Raw genomic sequence first — 21866 nt, 5'->3', positions numbered from 1 at the left:
CCAGGTCCATAATTCATTATTATTTTTATTATTAATAATATCTTAAACTGTTGCTTCCTTTAAAACATATATATAAATAAACTGTTCTTTGAGACAAATTTTCTTATGAGATAGAAATTTGAAAGTTATTATTGACATTGGTAAAAAATGTAGGTGATCCCAAAAACAATTGGGATTGTGTACATTTTTGCTGTAGAGACAAAATTTTTATTATACTGTGTAAGTCTTTTTCAAATCTTTGAGTATTATTTCCACAAAAGAGATTGGTAACTACTGGCTTTTGATATGGTTAGACATGTGATTTTCCACTCTGTGAAGGAATATGTTTAATTGATAATTATATTGTTTTTTGTTGTTTAGATTATATTTTAATGTATTGTAATATCTTGTAATGTATTGTAAAATTTTGTTAATATATATTACTTAATTATCATTTATGTAATAATAATTATATATTTTATGCATTTTTGCAGGATTTAAAAGAATATAGAGATTGAATTTAATAAAACTGGCTGATTTGTCTTCAAAATGGATACAGAATTTTATGATGAATTTGGGAATTATATAGGCCCAGAATTGGAAAGTGATTCAGAGGATGAGGAGGAAATTTATGATAGACAAGATAATGAGATTACAGAATATCAAGAGGTTATAATTTTCATTGATTTCTCTCCTTGTTTAACTATTTAAATGGTAGATGATAGTAGAATATTGCTAGAAAGCTAGAATATCTGTTTTAGAATGTACAGAAACATTATAGTTCCTACTAGAATGTCTGTTTTAGAATGTTCTAGAAATATTATAATTCCTACTGCAATGTCTGTTTTTTAATTCTTAACATGAACCCAACTCTTCACCCTTAGTTTGAATTTATGCACTCTGATTTCATTATCATTTAATGCTGTGAAAATTTGGCCATTTATTTTATTAACCCTTTCAGCATTAAACCTCAATCAGCTTCCCTCTAAGGTACCTAGTTATCAAGATTTGTAGTTTGCATGAAGCCCCCCTTTATACTTTGTATAGTTAACATTTGTCATCCTCACCACTGTTTTGGACATTTTCAAAAAGTTTCTTTTTTTTTTTTTTTTTTCAGATGTAACGTCTCTATTTGTATATGTGTGGCTGCCTTTATGTAATAGAATTATAACTCCTTATCAGGGTTATGTATGGTTTTTACATCACGTGAGTAATGAACATTGAATTCAAGAAGAAATACTGATACTGCAGTGATTAGTATTAAATATACGATTTTAATCAATCTGCACAAATAAAACATTTCAGAAAATTTGACACTAAATTAACTCTTAAAATAAGTAAAGTATAATAAAGTAAAAGCTAGTACAGAATAGTGTTTCTGCTGTTATGCCATAGCCTTTGATGAATGTGGACAACATTCTGACATCACTGGTGTCTACGAAGGGAATGCCTCTCTTATTACCTTGGAAAGGCTAGGATAAGCCTTTGTTTCTGGCAAACATATTATACAGTAATTCCTTCATCCTCTCATTGGCAGATCAAAGACATTGCAGGAATGAGGTTATGAGGTGGTCCTTGTTAACTACTTCGAGAGCTGAAGTCATTTCTGCTATTGTGGGCTTTGGACTATGAATAGGTGGAAATTTCTGGATTGAATTATTCAGTTGTATGTGGGGCATTCAATAAGTTATTTACCTAAGGGACTTCCAATTTCAATGATTCATGATTTATCATGTTCCTACATATCTCATCTTGAATCATACTAATTTTGATCCCACTATGTTTTTAGGTTGTGCTGCTGTAACAGAAAGCAGGAGGAACACCTGTATCAAATTATGAATTTGCTGAAATTGGAACATCGTTCAGTCATCAAGTTTCTCACCAAAGAAGGAAATGGGCCAAAGGCCATTCATGAAAGAATGGTGACTGTGTTTGGCAACAGTGTACCTTCAGAGTACCAGGTGAAATTCTGGTCAAAATAATTCAAGTAGGGTAGAGAGCTCATCGAAGATTATCCACATCAAGGAAACTCTCTGACAGCAACCACTCCAGAAATGTGCCAAGCTTTGGAAACCCTTGTGCTGAATGACAGATGTGTAAAGGTGTTCCAAATCTCTAGGTAATGCAATATATATGAGGGAACAGTTATAACTGCTCTCGATGACCGTTTGGGGATGACTAAGGTCAGTGCAAGGTGGGTCCCCAGATTTCTGACCCTGTGCAGAAGCAATTTAGAGTATGGTGTTGTGAGGAGAATTTAGAGCTTTATGGAAGGGATCTTGAAACTTTCATCTCCAGAATTGTTATGAGTGATGAAACATGGGCTCTTCACTGGGATCCTGAGACCAAGCAAGAATCAATGCAATGGAAGCATAATGGTTCTCCCCCACCCAAAAAATTTTGGCTAGCATGATGATGGCCACCATTTTTTGGGATGCTGAAGGAATTTTGTACATTCACTACTTGGAACACAAGCAGACAATCACTGGGAAGTCATATGCATCCCTACTGTATAACCTAAGGGAAGTCATAAAGGAAAAACGCTGTGGAAAACTTTCTTGATTAGACCCGGTTTTGAGCCCGTGACCACCAAGTACGGAGGATGTGGAAAGGTCAGGGAATGACCACTGCATATCCCCGGAGCAATATGGTCTTAGTTGCTAATGCTCCTAAAAACCAAATAACAACAACAACAAGATGCCCTCATAAATCTAAGTTTGTATTCTGGGACTCGAATAATGATAGTGCCTTATCCATCAAACTAAAGCCCCCTGCCATCTGCTTAATGGTAAATTTTTTGCATTCTTCAACTTGTTCTTAAGTAGCATCAGTGATTCTAGTTCCATTAAATCTTCATTTGTCAACTCTTGGATATGTGAACATAGCAACTCATTAAATTTTTCTTCTGTCAGATCTAGTTTAAGTTGTGAGCTCAGCTGGACAAGATCCTTTAATATATAGTTTCATCCTCCACTTCCTCAGTGAGATGAGAATTGTTAATGAACATGGTGCATAAGTGTTTCCATGCACCACTATTCATGTTCTGTACGGCCTTGTAAATATTGTAATCTTTCCAAAACTGTTTCATTGTTACTCCATTACTGCCTGTCTGAATGTTCATCTTAGATAATATTTCTTGAAGGATGGAATCACTTGGTCCATTGGTTGAAGTATTGAGGTGGTGTTTGGAGGCAATTAGATTACCTGAACGTTAGGATGAAAATCATCCAGATCTTGTGAGTGCCCAGGGGCATTATCAAGCAAAATGAGGATTTTAAAAGATAGCTTGTTCTTGTTGTAATATTTTTTAACCTCAAGAAAGAAATGGTGGTAAAAATTATCTTTAAAAAAACAAGTGTAATTCCAGGCTTTGGTGTTATTTTCCCAGATTACAGTAGCAAAGTTGGTTATGTTTTTAAGAGTACTTGGATTTTTGGAATGATAAACTAATAAGGGGTTTGAGTATGAAATCTCCTAATGTATTTCCACTAAATAGGAGAATGATTCAGTCTTTTGAAGCCTTAAACCAGGCATATTCTTCTTCTCCTTACTGATATATGTTCTGTCAGGCATATTCTTCTTCTCCTTACTGATATATGTTCTATCAGGCATCTTCTTTCAAAATAAACCTATTTCATCTGCATTAAAAATTTGTTGAGGTAGATAACCCTTTTTCTTGTGTTCTTTTGTAGCTACGGTATACGCACTATCTGCCTGACCACTCATTTTGACATTATGTAGATTTGAACGAATCTTGAATTTATGAAACTGTCCATGGCTTGCAGTAAATGTTTCATCACAAACATTTTTGCCTTGCTTGGCTCTCAAATCTTTGAATAAACTCTTAGCCTTCTCTTGAATTAGTATTAGACTAATTCAAGAGAAGGCTAATTAGTATTAGAAGGCATTTGATATTGATTCTTATCCTCTAACCATATGACCAAAAGCTTTCCATTTCATCCATGACTTTTTCACTTTTCTTGCTAATGATTGTTGATTGCATTGGCACAGCACTTTTTACACATTCCAAGATTCGTTCTTTGTCCTTCAGAATCGTTGTCACTGTTGATCAATTCATGCCATACATACATGCGTCTGTTATTTTCTCACCACTCTCACATTTCTTTATTTATTTATTTCTTTTCCATCGCAATTGTACAATGCTTCTTACTAGAAACTTCAGCGTTCTTAGTCTTGCATTTATTGGACATGATATGGGTTCATATTGTTCAAATAAAAAATAACTGCAAACAATTCCAACTATGTATGTACATTAAATGTGATATGCTCTAACCCAGTGGTCACCAAAGTGGTCGATATAACATTGTTAGGGGTCGATTCAGGCTCAGGGGTCGATTGGGGGTTGATAGAAAAATATAAGACATCATTGTACGGGTAATATTTGACAAACGAAACGAGGCCTATGTGTCTTCTTTGTGAAAAAACCTTTAGTAACAATGCAATGAAACCAGCAAAAATGAAAGATCATCTTCAAAGACTCCATCCTGATAAGAAAGATAAAGATCTTGACTTTTTTCAAGAACTGAAAGAGAAATACACACATCAACCAACTATAAAATCATTTATGAAAGCACGTGCTGAAGCTGACAATAAACAAGGATTAACAGCCTCCTACAATATTTCTTTTAATATAGCAAAAAAAAAAAGGAAAACCATATACAATTGCAGAGGACATTGTTATACCCGCAATCAAAGAAGTAATTGAAACCATAATGAAAAAAGATTCTGGCCCTGTTTTAAAATGCTTACCATTGAGTGTGAATACCGTGAAAAGGAAAAGGCGTATTGGTGAAATGGCTGAAGATGTAGAACAAACTGCAGTATCAGAACTCAAAAATAGTAAGTTCTCCATCCAACTTGATGAATCTACATCCGATAGTTTGTCTATTCTTATGGCTTATGTAAGATATTATAGTAAAACCAAACATCAAATTATTGACGAATTTTTATTTGCAAAATATCTTGAAAGTGATGGAACGGGGTTGACAATTTTTCAGCGATTGGAGGAATATTTAAATAAGTACGATATTACATTTACTAATATAACAGCAGTAGCCACAGATGGCACACCTGCAATGGTGGGCTGTTATCGAGGTTTCGCTGCCTTTCTGAAAGAAAAAGTTCATAGTGTATACTAGTCACTGTGTGTTGCATCGAAACCATTTGGTGGCAAAAACTCTGACGAACTGCATGTTACTCTAAGAGTGTATTAAATCTATTAATCAAATTAGAGCTCATCCTCTTAAATCACGATTGTTTGCCAAACTTTGTGAAAAAAATGATGAAGTATCAAACCAATTACCCTTGCATACTGAAGTAAGATGGTTGTCTAGAGGTTTGATTTGATTTGATTTGGTTTTTTATGGTGCATTGGCAGCTAAGGCCATAATGCACCGTTGTCTAGAGGTGCATGTCTGCAAAGATTTGTTGAGTTGTTCTACTCAACCCTAGAGTTTCTTACAGATGTTAATTTGTTTTTGAGTGATGAACTGAAGAGAAATAAGAATCATATTTTCTACTTGGCGGACTTATTTTCAAAATTTAATGACGTAGACCTGTCTACAAGGTAAAGATGTCACGATTATTCAAGCTTGGACGATTCTTTTAGGCTTCCCAGCTCAGTTAGCCTTATTTAAATCATTATTGTTACGAAAAGATTTTCAGTACTTTTCGAATCTACGGCAATTAGAAGTTAAAGATGAAGACTTAGAGATATACACAAAACATCTTCAAAATTTGAGTGATGATTTTAAATTGCACTTTGCAGATTTTGAAAACATGCACATTCCAGGTTGGATTATCACGCCATTTTCTGCAGATGTTGAAAATATCGAATATAACTTACAAGATGAACTTATTGAATTGTCAGTTGACCTTGAAGCTAAGACACTTTTTAAAAATAGGACTTTAAGTTACTTTTGAACGAATATAAATGTTGTAGAAAAATATCCAAAACTTTCTGAAGTGGTACTCCCCTTTTTGCTTGCATTTCCAAGCTCATACATGGTTGAAGCTGGTTTCAGCCATGTTAATTCCATTTTAACAAAATAAAGAAATAAGCTAAATATAGAATTCTGTGGCGATTTAAGGCTGAAACTTACTAATTTTGAACCCAACATTGCTAATCTTGTCAAGAGTCATGAAGCACACCCTTCACATTGACAACATTAGTAAATTATATACTAAGTTAATAAAAGTCTTATTTTCATATATATAAGGAAGATTGTATTATTGTTATTTTGTTATCTTATTATAAAATTAAATTTTATGTTTTATATTTTATTTATCCCTCCTATCAAATATGTAATGTTAAGCCAATATAATAATATATACTATATTATACATACAATAAACACTAACTATAAAATAAACAATCTAAAAACTCATATAAGTGTCTTTTTTGCTTGTCCTGTTATAATTACGTAATAGTAAAATAGAGGGGGTTGATAAAAAGTCAAGAAACTCTTGAAGGGGTCGACGGTCAAAGAAGTTTGGCGATCCCTGCTCTAACCTATCAAATTGATGAACAGTGATGGCTGTGCATGCGCTGACATTGACGAACAGGTTTGTTTGTATCTCCAAAATTTCATAGGTAGGTGAGCACATGTAGTATATATGGGGATTGTCTGGGTTGCAGTGGAACCTAACATCTGTGAATGGGAGGGGGGGGAAGCCATTATTTTCAGTTTTGGGATAGGATTTCTTTGGATTTCAGACATCTAGAATTTCTGGCCCTGTGGCAAGGGATGCCTTCACCTCCAATTGCACCTGCATTCTAAAAAAAATCAATTGTAACACATCAGGAAGAAACACACCAACCTAACATCTCCCAGCTCACTACAGAAATCAAAAGAATCAAATCATTAAAACAAGGTCAATGCATTATGATATCCAGGCAGATAAAAGAGGTACCATCATAATTATTGATAGAAGTAACTATAGTAGTAAAATATTGAACTACTGAATGGCCAAGAGTCCCTCTGCCAAACTTGAGAAATGTTGCAAGAACAACTGAAACCTCTTATATCCCAACAAAAAATAGACAAGCACCATTTGACAAACTCATTCTCAACAACTCTGAAGTCCCCATTATATTTGGCAATGTCCAAATTCATAAAGTGAATGATGAGTCTAATAGGAATGTCAGTTTATTGCCTGATATTCCTATTAGACTCACCAGAACAGGTAATAGTCAAATGATTGACTCCCTGTTATCCAGTATAATCCCCGAGAATCCCAGTACTTTAAAGAACTGTGAGGATCTTTTTCAGATTCCCTAATATCCAACTCAACAGTGTCATTGTATCTAGCCTCAATATTGTTGCCATCTTTACAAATGTTTCATTATAAGAAACAAAAAACTGTTTATCCAATCTGATAGAGTATGAAATATGCATTGAATAGCCTCCCACTAATTAAACAAGGTACAGTATTTTAGATTTGATAGCCATTTTTTTTGGCAAAGCTAAACACTACCTTACTAGATGAATTTTGCACACAAACCAAAAGCCTTAGTATTGAGAGCCCCTCTCCTTGTCTGGAGCCCTATCTTGGAGGGTCAGAAGACCTGTTTATCTGTGTGAACAACAAGCACCAAAAATTCAAGCTTGAAATTGAAAAAATAATAACTTCCTCTTAATTTTAGATTTCTTATTCTTAGACAACAACAGAACCCTCATTACACAACATTAGCAGCACATCACTTACACTTTCTGGCTTTTACAGGGAACTGTATCCCAACACAAGAGAACTGATAGTGGAGTTGTGGGCAACCACTGGTTCTGCTCGACCCTTGAAACTATGTCCATTTTGCCTACTATTCTTAGATGTTAGGCTCTACAACACACTAGATAACACCATATGTACTACAGTCTACCACAAACCCAGGCACAAACAGCCTATTGAAGTTTAAATCCAACTGTCTGCATAGCATAAAAGCAACCACAGTAAAAAGAAAAACCTTGAGGGTTCTGAGGACTTGCCAGTGGCTAGAATCAGAACAGGAAATTTGGCTATGATCAAGAGCATACTTCTGCAGAATGATTATCCTAAGGCATTTCGTATACTCCCATCAATCACCAACACCAAGAGGCAGTTTGCCCTGCCCACCATAGGTTTGCAAAACCAAAACCTAATACATTAACATGATATTTGTACCTGATATCAGCAATTCCTTAGCCAGAGCTGCCAGGAAATACAACATTAACCCTTATTTCGCAGGCCAGAAGAATCTAAAGCAGCTTTTCATCTCCACAATCAGGATGTAAACTTGGCCAGAGGCCCAGTACACAGGTGGATTGTAAGCGGGCTGATATGCTTTGGTTCAGACATAGAAGGTTGGAGAAAAGAAAGGAAGGTTACCAAAACAGCATTTGACTGAAATATGTGAAAAGTTCTGAAATAGCTAACCATTCCTTGATGCAGATGGTACTTTAAACTGGAAGAATCACATACTCTCTCTATGGATAAATATAAAACTGCAGAGTACATGGAATAAATTTTTATACAGTTCTTTCCCCATTTAGCAGTGCATTGACTGCTAAATGGTGAAAGAACATTGTCATATGACCACAGGACAGAATCAGCTTACATTAACTGACTTCACTCCTGAAATTTCCACCTAACTCCAGTGTCACAACACCAGAAATGACATCACTTCTCAGTAGTTAACATAGACCACCTAAGGTTGGAAAGAAAGGATGAGTTATAACCTTGTTTCTGCAACATCTTAAGTTTTGCCAATGAGAGAATGAGTTAGCACACATAATCTGATTTCCAGTAACAAAGGATTATTCCAGATTAAGGCATAAACTGATATGCTACAATTACATGCACACTTCATAAGCATGAATTCCGTTCTTTTGAGCCTCTGAAATTTTTATTTCATTTTTTGAGCAATCTGTAGTTAGAATATGAAAAGCAATGAAGAGAAATTGCATTTCCTTGCATAAATAATTTTTTAATGATATGTTTTTTATAGCATAATGTGTGTGCTTGCAAGTAACCTAAACATGGATGTTTTCTTTTTTTATCAAATGACTCAATGAGAATTGATATCACATACCGTATTACAATGAAGTTGTAAGCTCCATTTGTCACAGGTTCCTCTACCATAGTACAAAAGGACCTCCCATTTATTGCTCTTGATGTTTTACTGACATTCTGATTCCAAATTAGAATAACAGTTTCAAAGTTTGAAACTGTTATTCTAATACAGTTCAAATTTGATTTATTTGGAGTTACAATGCCATGGCAACTCATTGTGAAGGTGATGAGTGTATTGTCTAAGAGATATGTGTTATCATAGAAGAAAGCCTTTCTTTTTGCACTTCATGAGGCACCTCCGTAGCCAGGTGGGAAGGAGCAGCAGTGCGTAGCACACGCTTCTTGATTAGACCGGGGTTTGAGCCCGTCACCACCGAATACGGAGGATGCGGAAAGGTCAGGGAATGACCACCGCATATCCCGGAGCAATATGGCCTTAGTTGCTAATGCTCCTAAAAAAACCAAATAACAAATAACAAATTTGCACTTCATTAGTTTCACAAATCTACTATCCTGCAGGAATTTCTTCTATTTATATATCCAAATAGAACATTCTGATAATGCTTCAAATAGTTGCTGAGGAAAGTTTGAAAAGTTTTTCCCATAAATGCTAGGAGCATGACAAATTTAATTATAACATTGAAATATACAAATAAACGCTTAGTGGATTTTTGTTGAAAATTCATATTTTATTTGTTCTGATGGAGTTAAATATGGATTTAAATAAAAATTTTCTAGGTGATCACTAATCACTGATAATGATCATAGCATACTCTTTCAGCATAACTGATACACCTGCAAAACAAATTAGGTATATATTATCCCAAAAGTAAATCCATGTTAGGTTAGAGTAGACATTGATTGTGACATGCTTAAAAACACAAGGAGACTAATCCAATCCAATGGAGAGATTATCTTAATGTAAAATATAATATTGCATAAAATACAGTACAGAATGAGGATTTGTGTTTCTTTATTGTTTTCTACATTGCATATTAGAAGTTAAGTTGTGTATCAGAGGTTAAGTTGTGAATTAAGATTAAATTTGAAAGTATCTATAATTCTTCCCAGATGTGTCTGTAGAGAGAAAGAGAAAGAATACACGATGAGAGCCTTGTGAATCAGTCATGCCTTGGAGAGAGAGAGAATATGTAAGGCTCATGGGGAAGAAATTTTCTCAGCATAGTCTGCACTTGTTAACAGGAGATACTATTTTTATAGGAATGGGATACACTTAAATAGAAAGGGTGCAAGAATATTTGCTGAAGTTGATGCAGTGTTAGGTGGGTCAGAAGATTAGAAAACTACTAGCTTTGGGTTGGGGGATACACAGACTAATAATTAACAGCAGCTGCAGCAAAAGTGGAAGTAATTTTTGTGCTGCTTCTATTGGGACTTGTAATAGCCAGTAAAGCAAGGTATCAGGATTATAAGACCTGAGTGTCCAAATAGGATAATCAAATACTTGGCTGTGTTAGGGTTATTAAGAGTAAAAACAGTTGCATGTACACTAATGTTAGAAGAACAGTGAATAATTTGATGAATTTGTATTGGTTAAGTCATCAAATGTGGACATTGTAGGGATGTTAGAGACTTGGTGGCACTCAGACAATGAGGGTTGCAGAATTTTAATATGGGGAGTATAATGTGTACAGAAAAGGTAGGAGGAGGGGAGTCATGCTCTTGGTTAAGAAACAGAATCTAAGGCAGTGCACCAAGTCGAAGTGCAGTGTTGAGTGTGACATATGCACTGAAAAAAAAAGGGGTAGAAGTGTGTTATAGGCCAAATGACCATTATGAGTATAACAAACAAACAGCAGACAGATAGTGAGCCAGTAAATCAAAATTTCTTGTAATGGAGGATTTTAATTTCCGAGATGTTCACTGGAACTTGAACTTGTGGGTTGATTGCTCACCCAGTAGCAACAGTTTTTTTGGATTTATTGGATTTCTGTTTTCTACACCAGCATATTAAAGAGGCAATAAGGGTAAGCAGTGCTCTTGAGTAGATTATTAGCAGTGACTATTTGTGCATTAGAATAAAGCAACCACTAAGTGGCAGTGATCACAGTGTATTGATGCAGGATCTACTTAGATATAACTGCTGTCAAATGAAAAATGAGAGGGATTTTGCTTATGTAAAGGTGACTACAATGGTTTCAGGCAGTTTTTTAATTATATTCAGTGGAACCACCTGATGATGTTACCAACTGAAAATTGTTAATGGGAAACATTTGGGAAAGTAGTTGTAGAAGCTACTAGACTTTTTATGGTAACAAAGAAATAGAATCATTCCTTGTCAAGTGGCCTAGAGGGTCACTGCTTGACCATGTTCAATTTTATTGAAACTTGGTGTGGATGTTTAAACAGGTTTCAAATGAAGCTGTGCAAAATTTCAGTTCAAAATATAGTATGCTTGAAGCACCAGCACCTTTTTTTTTTGTGGAGGTCACTTCTGTTATGTGGAATAAATCACAAAAAATTTTCAAAGTTTTAAGTGTTACTGTTGCACAATGGTGAGAGGTAGTGCTCTGAAACTTAGTATACCTAGTTAACTTTTGGCAAAGAATGCAAAACTTTTGGTGTCCAGGCTCAAAAACCTTCACATTTTTTACAATGCGGTCTAAAACTGGCACCAAACATTTGTTGCAACAAATTTAAGCAATACTTTTGAAAGTCTTGCTTAAATTTGTTACATTTGAAAGTCTTGCTTAAATTTGTATACATCATAACTTTGAAATAAAAATGTTTGGTATCTTCTTCTTTGGATATTCCACTTACCAACTGCATGAATTCAGCCTAACTAAATATCAGCTCTTATACTTGTTTTCTGGCTGAGATATTTTCTTTCAAAGATTGACTCAAAATTTGAAAGTCAAATTTGACCTATCTTAAGGGGCAAATATCTTAATGTGGGATACTTTCAATTCTTTTGTATTTGACACCACTGGAAAGAGCAGAGTTTCAGCTACAAGGATCATGGTTTATCTGTTTTGTGTCTTTGAACTTAAGACCTTAAAATTAAGCCTAAACATCCAGTAGTTTTATGTGCCATATTGTTATTTTTGTGAGATCTCTTTTGTTGCAGAACACTTCTTTAAACCTGCCTAATGTTTAGAATAATTTAGAAATAGAGTGTATTCTAGAATTCTGGAATATTCTAGAAGAATACCCAACAATTATAGAATATTCTAGAATACCCAACAATTATGGAATATTCTAGAAGAATACCCAACAATTATGGAATATTCTAGAAGAATACCCAACAATTATAGAATATTCAAGAGTTCTAGAATATCCTACAGTTCTGGAATATTCTAGAATTCCAGAATATTCTAGCATTCCAGAACATTCTAGAATATTCTTGAATTCCAAAAAAAAAAAAAAAAAAAAAAACCTGATGAACATTCTAGAACTCTGGTAAATTCTAGAATCATACAAAAAAAAGTATAAATAGCTGATATTTGAACCATGCTGTTATTAATGTTTTATTTTCATGATGAACAGTTTGTTTATTTTGTTCCTCTGTTTTTTATTGTTTGACTGTAATAAAATTAATTAAGTTTTCATTGCTTGCAGAAATGTCCACTTATTAGTTAGCATGAAAGCCATGGAATCAGAATATTTTGCTGGGGATAAGCTGGACTCGTGCACAATCAGTCATAGGGATAATTCTAAATGTCATGTGCTATCCTATACATGCAAACCTAGGTTAAAATTATTTAAAGAATTTGAATTTGAAGAACAACAGCTGATAGGTCGACATTGTGAATTAAGACTGGGTGAAGAAGACACAATTTGTCTACATCATGAATTTTTGCTTTTGACAAAATTTGAATTTTTGCAGTGTTCATGTTGCAATCCTTTCCAGAAGAAAAATCATATGGTGAAAAAAAGTTTACAACCAATTGATTTGTCAATGGCAGACTACCTGAAAGACCTAACAAATGTAGACATAAAACCAGGCCAGAAGCTGTGCCTATCATTCCGAAAAGAGTCTAACAGCCAAAAAGCAGCAATAGGAACATCAACTTCATCTGGATCAGACCACGATGACAAAATGCATGTGACTGAAGCTTGAACACAAGTTTGATGGCTATTGGTATTTCTCCTCTGAAATTTTAGCGAATGGCTAAGAGAGACTCACAAGGCTATGCCAAAAGGAAAGCAATTCAAGTACAAGATGTAGTTGCTAGTAAAATTGCATCTGTTGGTGGCTTGGATCCAAATGACATCATGGAGCCAAGTGCAAGTCATCAGTGTGAAAATTGCTTAGATTATAATGCTGGTGAAAGAATTGAAAGAAAAGTTGATGGTATCAAGTCATTCAGAAATACTTCAAATATTAACACTAGCTCCAATTAGTTGGTCCATAAAGAAAACAATAGAAGAGTTTAGTGTCTCAGAAAGAATGGTCAAGAAAGCTAGAAAACTTAAAGCAGAAGAAGGAATCATGGCATACATGGAAAAAAGCTTTCTGAGCAAGTAAAGCAAAAGGTGATGGAATTTTTTGAAGATGACGAATTTAGTCGGATATGCCCTGGAAAGAAAGATTACATTTCCATTAGAAATGCAGATTGAATAAAAATGCAAATGAAAAAGCAATTATTACTCAGCAACTTGAAGGAAATGTTTATAACTTATTGAGATAGAAATGGATCTGACATTGGATTTTCTAAATTTTGTGAACTTCGACTCAAGTGGTGTGTCACAATTGATGCACCAGGAACACATTCTGTATATGTATGCACAATCCATCAAAATGTCAAATTAATGCTAGCAGCAAGTCTTGTTGAATGTGATTACAAGGTTCTCATTGGTAAAACAGTCTATGATTTGTTGTCAAAAGATTGTATGCTTCATCAGTGTAAAAAATGTCCAGGAATAGATGAATTAAAAAAGTTTCTAGAGAATATTTTTGAAAACAATGAACCAGAAGATATTATTGAATTCAAGCAATGGATACACACTGACAGAGATGCACTGGACACAAAGCAATTAACAACAGAAGATTTTATTGAAGAGATGAGTACAAAGATATTTTACCTTTCCTGTCATCACTACATTGCTAAACATCAAAGTTACCAAAGGAAAGTCTAATGACAGGAGAATTGATCATCTTGATGGATTTTGCAGAAAATTATTCATTTGTTGTGCAAGATACTGTTCAAGGGTTTCACTGGGAGAATGGCGAGCTACATTGCATCCATTTGTCATTTATTACACGGATGTTGAATTTCAGAATATAAGTTTCTGCATAATCAGTGACTGCCTTCGACATGACACATTGCAGTGCATGTTTTTCTAACCAACTTAATTGAATATTTGAAGAGTTTCATGACAGAAATCAGACACATTTACTACTTTAGTGATGGTTCTGCAGCTCAATACAAGAATTTTATTAACTTGTTTCATCATCAGAAGGATTTTGATATCAGTGCTGAATGGAATTTCTTTGGCACTAGCCATGGCAAGTCACCATGTGATGGAATTGGTGGAACAATAAAACGATTGGCAGCATGTGCAAGTCTCCAATGTCCAATTGAAAACCAAATCCTGACACCAAGAAACATGTTTGAATTTTGTGAGAAGTAATGATTGGAATAAAATTCTGTTTTGTTTCTAAAGAGGAAATTGAGCAAGTAAGGCCATTTCAAGAGAAAAGATGCACATACGACTATTCCTGGAACAAGGGATTCTTGTTCCAGCAATAGTCTAATGACTATTGCTGGAACAAGAGAAAATCATCACTTCATTCCAATTGCTGCAAGACAGATTCATGTTTGCAGAGTATTAAATGACACACAGTCTTCATTTGTAGCTCATGTAGATCAGACTAGTGAAACCAATATTCAATATGTGCCAATTGTTAATTTACAACCTGGCCAATACATTGTATGTATTTATAACCATAATTGGTGTATTGAAAATATTTGTTAAATTTCATTTGAAGAACATGATGTATTGGTAAATTTCATGCATCCTCACGAAACAGCTTGCTCATTTCACTGGCCTGCTAGACGAGATGTCTGCTGGATTCCTGAACAAATTATTGCCAATCTTTCAGCTCCAAAAACAACAACAATGAGACAACAATATAGCTTGCCTGAAGTAGTAATATCAACCATCAGTGAAAAATTCCAGTCCATTACAAAGCAGTGATTCAATATCTTCGCACTCACTTGCTTATTTAAAATTGTATTGTGTTTTAAATAAATTTTGTTGCAGTTATAACTTCTTTCAAGCTTTGAAACCAATAGAACATCATCTTTGTGCTTGGAATCCTGAATAAAGACCACTTTTCAGACTTAGAAAATTTCACTAAAGAAACCCATGTAATTTCTTTACTTGCCAATTGCACCCCCATTGTAAAAAAATATAGATCTTTTTGTGCATTGGCAATATATACTTTCTCCTTAAACCAAAGGGCAGAATGATTACAGAAAATTTCAATCTTGTAAATGCAATAGTTTTTCTGTCCTTATTGAGATGTGAAACTTCACCATCAAATAAGTATGCATATAATATGTGGAAAATATAAAATGTTTAAGGCCACTTTTTTTGTGCCTTAAGTAGCAGGTCACAAAACTGAAAAACTACGATTCTTGTTGCTTAAAACCTGCTCTTTTCAGTGGTGGTAAAAACAAGAGAATTGAAGTGGTGGTAGAAACAAGAGAATCCCACATTAAGATATTTGCCCCTAAATATAGGTCAAATTTTGACTTTCAAATTTTGAGTCTGCCTTTGAAGGAAAATATCTCAACCAGCAAACAAGTATAAGAGCCCATATTTAGTTAGGCTGAATTCATGCAGATGTTAAATGGAATTCCCAAAGAAGAAGGTACCAAAGGTTTTTTTTTTTTTTCAAAGTTATGACTTTCAAAAGTCGTACTTAAATTTGTTGCCACAAATTTTTGGTGCCAGTTTTAGACTGCATTGTAAAAAATGTAAAGGTTTTTGAGCATGGACACCAAAAGTTTTGCATTCTCTGCCAAAAGCCAACTAGGTATATCATTTCAGAGCACTACCTCTCAATGTTTGCAACAGTGACACTTAAAACTTTGAAAATTTTTTGTGATTTGCTCTGCGTCTTTCATGCAGAACAGTAGCAAAGCTTTTCTAAAATCTAAGTACATGTATATTATGTAAACATTATTTTTTGTATCCAGTTCCTTTGTTACTGCATTATCCAATCAGATTGGTCAGACAAGATCGTCCTTTAACAAATCCACACTGTGATTGTCATATAACTACATTCCTGTCTAGATGGAGCTGCATTATTTCTTTAACCAATGACTCCATTATTTTCTCTGGAACAGAAGTAAAACAGTCTTCAATTCCTCCCCCCAAAAATCCAAGGAGGGTTTCATAATTTTATGGCCAAAGGTTTGCTTACCTCTTTTCCTGCCTAAATCCACACAGTGTCATACTTACTTTTAGCTTCAACTTGATGACAGCCAGTGTTGATGATCCTGTCAACAACCTGAACGGGACCACTCAGAACAAGATATCTTTCATATCTAGCGGACCAACGTGATTCATCCCTTTCCTTCTAGTATTAAAATAAGTAAAGTCTTTGCTACTTTTCTTTGTGTTCTTTGCCAGAAACCTCTTGCAGTCTGCCTTGGCTTACCCTACCCCCTTTGTTACTTGATTCTAAACTAGTTTATGACTACCGTAGGTTTCTGTATTCCCTGATAATTTATACATGTTGCACATATTTTTCTTCTCTGCCACTAGTCTTATCAGTTCATCTAAATTTCATCCATTTAGGTCTATGCCTTGAACAGTATGGGTGATTCATGTCAAGTGGCCTAATTTTGAAGGTGGTCCCTGCTCGACCATCTTCAATTTTGTTGAAACTTGGTGTAGATGTTTAAACAGGTTTCCAAAGAAGCTGTGCAGAAATTCAGTTCAAAATATAGTATGCTTGAGGAAAAGAGGTAAGCAAACCTTTGGCCATAAAATTATGAAACCCTCCTTGGATTTTTGGGGGGAGGAATTGAAGATTATGTTTTACTTCTGTTCCAGAGAAAATAATGGAGTCATTGGTTAAAGAAATAATGCAGCTCCATCTAGACAGGAATGTAGTTATATGACAATCACAGCGTGGATTTGTTAAGGAATGATCTTGTCTGACCAATCTGATTGGATAATGCAGTAACAAAGGAACTGGATACAAAAAATAATGTTTACATAATATACATGTACTTAGATTTTAGAAAAGCTTTGCTACTGTTCCGCATGAAAGACTGCTATACAAATTTGAGTAGTGTGGATTTAGGGATAAGTTACTGCTGTGGATGGTTGAGTGGAAGAAGACAAAAGTTGGTTATCAGTGGGCACTGCTCTTTCTTGGACTGATGTTATTAGTGGATTCCCTAAGGGTTCAGTGTTGAGCCCATTATTTTGTTCAGTATTTATTAGTGAATGTATAACAGGCTTAATATGTAAGTTTACAAATGATACAAAGGTTGGCAGGATGGTTAATGTCAGTAATTAGGGTATGTTATTGCAACAATGTCTAGAAAAATTAAGCAGATGGGCTAGAATTGGAGTTTAACATTGACTAATGCAGGGCACTGCATGTGGATATCAAGTAATCCTAGAATGATTACTGCTACCCATATGCAGTACCTTGCATTGTGGGTGCAGTACACACTCAAGTTAGTGGAGAATGAAAAAGATGAATGGAAGAGAAGCTGAGAACTACACAGCGAAGAATGGAACGAATTATATTGGGAATCAGACTGTTAGATAAGAAGAGAAACACATGGATTAGGCAGCAAACTCAAGTAATGGACATTCTTATCAAAACTAAAGAACTAAAATGGTCTTGGGCAGGACACATAGCTCGAAGACATGATGACAGATGGACTAAGAAAATAACAGATTTTTTTTTTTTTTTTTTTTTTATGTGAACCCCAGACACGAGAGGTATTAGAACCTATAGTACTTAGTACCGTGCTTGGGTTGGAGGTTGAGAAGACGAAAGAAGATATTTGTTGACATTGGACTTTAACTTCTGTAGATTGTAATTTTCAGGAAATACATATGAAGGAAGGTTGTTCCAGAAAACGGCAGTTGGATGAATAAATGAGGAAGATGAAAAGTTGGTTCTGTGGGTTTGAAGTTTGACAGTATATGGATGTTGGTTGGTGGCGGCACGTGTTCGGACTCTTTTGAAAGAGAGAGCAGAAATTATAGAAGCCAATTCAGAAGAACAGTGCCCATGGAAGTATCTGTAGAAGAGGCATGCAGCAGAAACAGTACATCTATGAGAAAGCGAGTGGAGAGACTCTGTTAGAGATGAATCATTAATTAACCTAACTGCCCTCTTCTGAATGGAATCAAGAAGCCTGAGAGAGGTTTTGGGGGCACCACCCCAGATGTGGGAACAATATTCCATGGCGGGGCGGATTTGAGATTTATACAGAGTGAGCAGCTGTTTGGAAGAAAAGTAACGCCGAGAGCGAAAGAGAAAACCAAGTTTTTTAGATGCAGAGGAAGCAATATTTGTAATGTGCTTGTGCCAAGAGAGATTAGAAGTCAGGGTAATCCCCAAAAGTGATATATCATTTTGCCTAGAAATCGGAGTGTCACTAAAGATAAGCATAGGAGCAGAAGAATCCTTTTTTCGAGATATAAGACAAAACTGAGTTTTAGAAGGGTTGAAATCAACTAAGTTGTCTTTGCCCCACTGGAGAATTACCTGAAGATCGGCATTTAAGGAATTGGTAGCAGATTTTCTAGAAGTTGATGCTGATTGAGCAGGACAAGGTTTCTCAAAATGGAAAGTTGAATGCAATGTGCTATCATCGGCAAAACTATGGATAGGATTTCCAGTCAATGGAAGAAGGTCATTGATATACAAGAGGAAAAGAGTGGGGGAAAGAACTGAACCTTGGGGGACACCGGCATTAGTGGAGAAGTTAGAAGACAGAGAGCCATCTACCATCACCCTCAGTGAGCGATCAGAGAGAAAACTGGATAACCAATTACTAAAAACAGTTGGCAAACCATAAGATGGAAGCTTGTTGAGAAGACCTTTATGCCAAACACGATCAAAAGCCTTTGAGATGTCAAGAGCAACTACTTGTGTTTCGCCGAACCTTTCCATTGAATTAGGCCGTAAAATAATAAGAGGAGTATACCTCAATATATTGAGTAGCACAGCTCTGATTCATACTATCAAATTGAATTAGGCCATAAATGGGTAACATAAGCCAGAATATCACCAGTGGATCGACACTGACGGAATCCATACTGGCGATCGTTGATCAGACGGAAGGTTTCTAGGTAGTTTAAGAGTTGGCAGTTAATTGATTTCTCCATTACTTTAGAAAGAGTAGAAGTAATTGCAATGGGACGATAATTGGATGGGAGGGATTTGTCACCCTTTTTAGGAATGGCTGGATATGAGCAAATTTCCAAGCAGAAGGAAAAACACCTTTGGAATAAGAAAGTGAAAAAAGCGGCAAAGAATAGGAGTAAGTTCAGGAGCACTGGTTTTGAGAACAAGTGGAGAAATACCATCAGGACCTGGAGCTTTCTTAGCATCAAGATTCATCAAAATCCTTCTGATATCCTTTTGATGGAAGACCACAGGAGGCATTGAATGGAGCGTGTTGGGAATGGTCGGAGGTGTTTTACCAAGATCATTAATACATGAGCTAGAAGAAAAATGGGATGCTAGCAGGTCAGCTTTATCCTTGGCTGAAGTGACAACAAAACCATCTGGTTTGGACAGAGGTGGGAGCAGAGATGGGCAAAAGTTGAGGCCAATAGCCTTGGCAAGAGACCAGAATGCTCGGCTACCATTAGGGCAAGAAGCAAGTTTTCTACTCTTAGCCTGTTCAAACTCTAGTTTGGACTGATTAATAACTGCTTTAAAATTGTTGCGAGCTTTGGTGTAGGCAGAAAATGAAACTGAAGAATTAGAAACAAGCCAATTACGATATGCAACGTTCTTCTCTTGAACAGCCTTAGCACATTTATTGGAAAACCAAGGTTTAGATAAAGGACGAGATTTTAAAGTGGACTGGGGGATAAAGGATTCCATTCCTGCAAGAATAATTTCACTGACACGATCTGAACAAACGTTGACATCAGAAGTTTTGAAACAATAATCCAACCAAGGAAAAGAAGAAAAGAAGTCTCACAGGTCATCCCATTTTGCATTCTTGTAATGCCAAACAACACGAGGTTGGGAATAGCCATGAGATAAAGGTTCCATTGGCGAAGAGACAATCACCAAGTTGTGATCTGAAGTGCCTAAAGGACCTCTCACTTTAACCGTGTACTTAGGAGAGTTGTTTGTGAGAAAAAGATCAAGTGCGTTGGCTGTATGATTATGATTGTCCGGTATTCTTGTAGGTAAATGAACAATCTGTGCTAGGTCATTAGTAATTGCAAAAGCCTCAGCATCTCGACCTGCTGGGTCGGTGTGATTAGAAAACGGAAGCCAGCTGGAGTTGTGAACATTAAAATCACCAAGGAAAATTACCTCACTGTTAGGAAAGTTGGACTGGAGAAAGTCAAGTTGCAAAGAGAGGAAGTCAAAGAGCTCCAAGTGATTGGTGCAGTTGGGAGAACGGTAGAGACAACAGATGAATTTGACACAATGAGGTAGAGTGATTTTAAGCCAGAGAAGATCAAAGAGAGGAGATTCCAAATTTCCAAGTCTCTGACAGGGAATATCAGAACGGACATATGCACAAGTACCACCTCTGAGGCGAAAGGAATCATACAGTGAATAATTTGGGCATCTGAGATGAGCAGAAGCTGAATCCACTCATAACTGAGATTCTGTCAGAAAAAGTACATGGGGTTTGGCAGACTGCAAGTGGAAATGGACATCATTGAGAATAGAATTGAGACCACGTATATTTGTGAAATGAATTAGGAAGTCCGTGGGAGGTTTAGATCTTTTCGCAGATAAGCTCGCTCTATTATTTTGACAATTTATGGTGTATTCATGGTATCCAAGAGGAGCTAGAAGAAAACCTGGAAGACAAAGGCGGAGATGGATAGATGAAATTCATGAGTTTGTGGGTAGTAAATGTATGGCCAGTGCTCAAAACAGAAGGAACTGGAAAGTTGCTGGAGAGGCCTTCATCCTGTAGTGGATTGAAAATGGCTGATGATGATGATGATGAGAAAGATGAGGGGGGTAATTGTGCAGTCAGACATGTTCTTTGAGCAATGCAGATGGCTGCTAGGATAGTTCATGTGGTTTTGTGATATACCTGAATTTTGCCAGCAAGAAATAAGATGATTATTATTGAAATAAGGAGATCATTGTGTAAGAAATTGGTTAGGCCTCATCTTAAGTACTGCATATAGGTATGGAAACCTCATTGTATGTAAGATATGGATCTGCTGGAATGGGTGCAGAGAGAAAGATTAGTGAGGGAACAAAAGGGTACTCTTACCAAGAAAGGCTTCAGTTCTGCAAATTGTGGCATCTGGAAACTAGGCACTTGTGAGGAGATCTGATTGAGGTGTTTGGATTCAGTACGATAAATGTTGATGGCATCCTTAATCTTGTACTCAGAGAACATATATAAGAGGACATAAATTTAAATTGAGGAAGGACGGTTGCAGGATAGATATGTGGAAATTGGCTTCCAGCCAGTGGATAGTTGATTGTTGGAACAGACTTTCCGTTTTGTTGCAGATGTTGGTAGTGTGAATAAATTTAAGAAAGAATTAAACACATTATTAGAGGAGATGGACACGTGATGCTGGAAATTTTTTTTTTTTTTTTTGGCTGATGCTGAATTATAAGGTTGTTCCCATGCATCATTTGCCCTATTATT

The 21866-nt window shown here is 35.7% G+C and overlaps 1 protein-coding gene across 1 annotated transcript in view; it reads left to right on the top strand.

The window, feature by feature from the left end:
* LOC150079329 (116 kDa U5 small nuclear ribonucleoprotein component) overlaps positions 1–21866 on the top strand; it is a 330420-nt gene that overhangs the window by 13443 nt on the left and 295111 nt on the right. Inside the window, exon 2 of the mRNA XM_090383490.1 lies at positions 474–648. Within this exon, the coding sequence (XP_090239616.1) occupies positions 529–648 (120 nt within the window). The 5' untranslated portion in view covers positions 474–528. The remainder of the gene's footprint in view (positions 1–473; positions 649–21866) is intronic.

This window comes from Mastigoproctus giganteus, chromosome 10 (genome assembly GCF_048544385.1).
Source record: "Mastigoproctus giganteus isolate SK-2022 chromosome 10, ASM4854438v1, whole genome shotgun sequence".
Classification (NCBI taxonomy): Eukaryota; Metazoa; Arthropoda; class Arachnida; order Uropygi; family Thelyphonidae; genus Mastigoproctus; species Mastigoproctus giganteus.
This window is presented reverse-complemented; position numbering and strand designations above follow the sequence as displayed.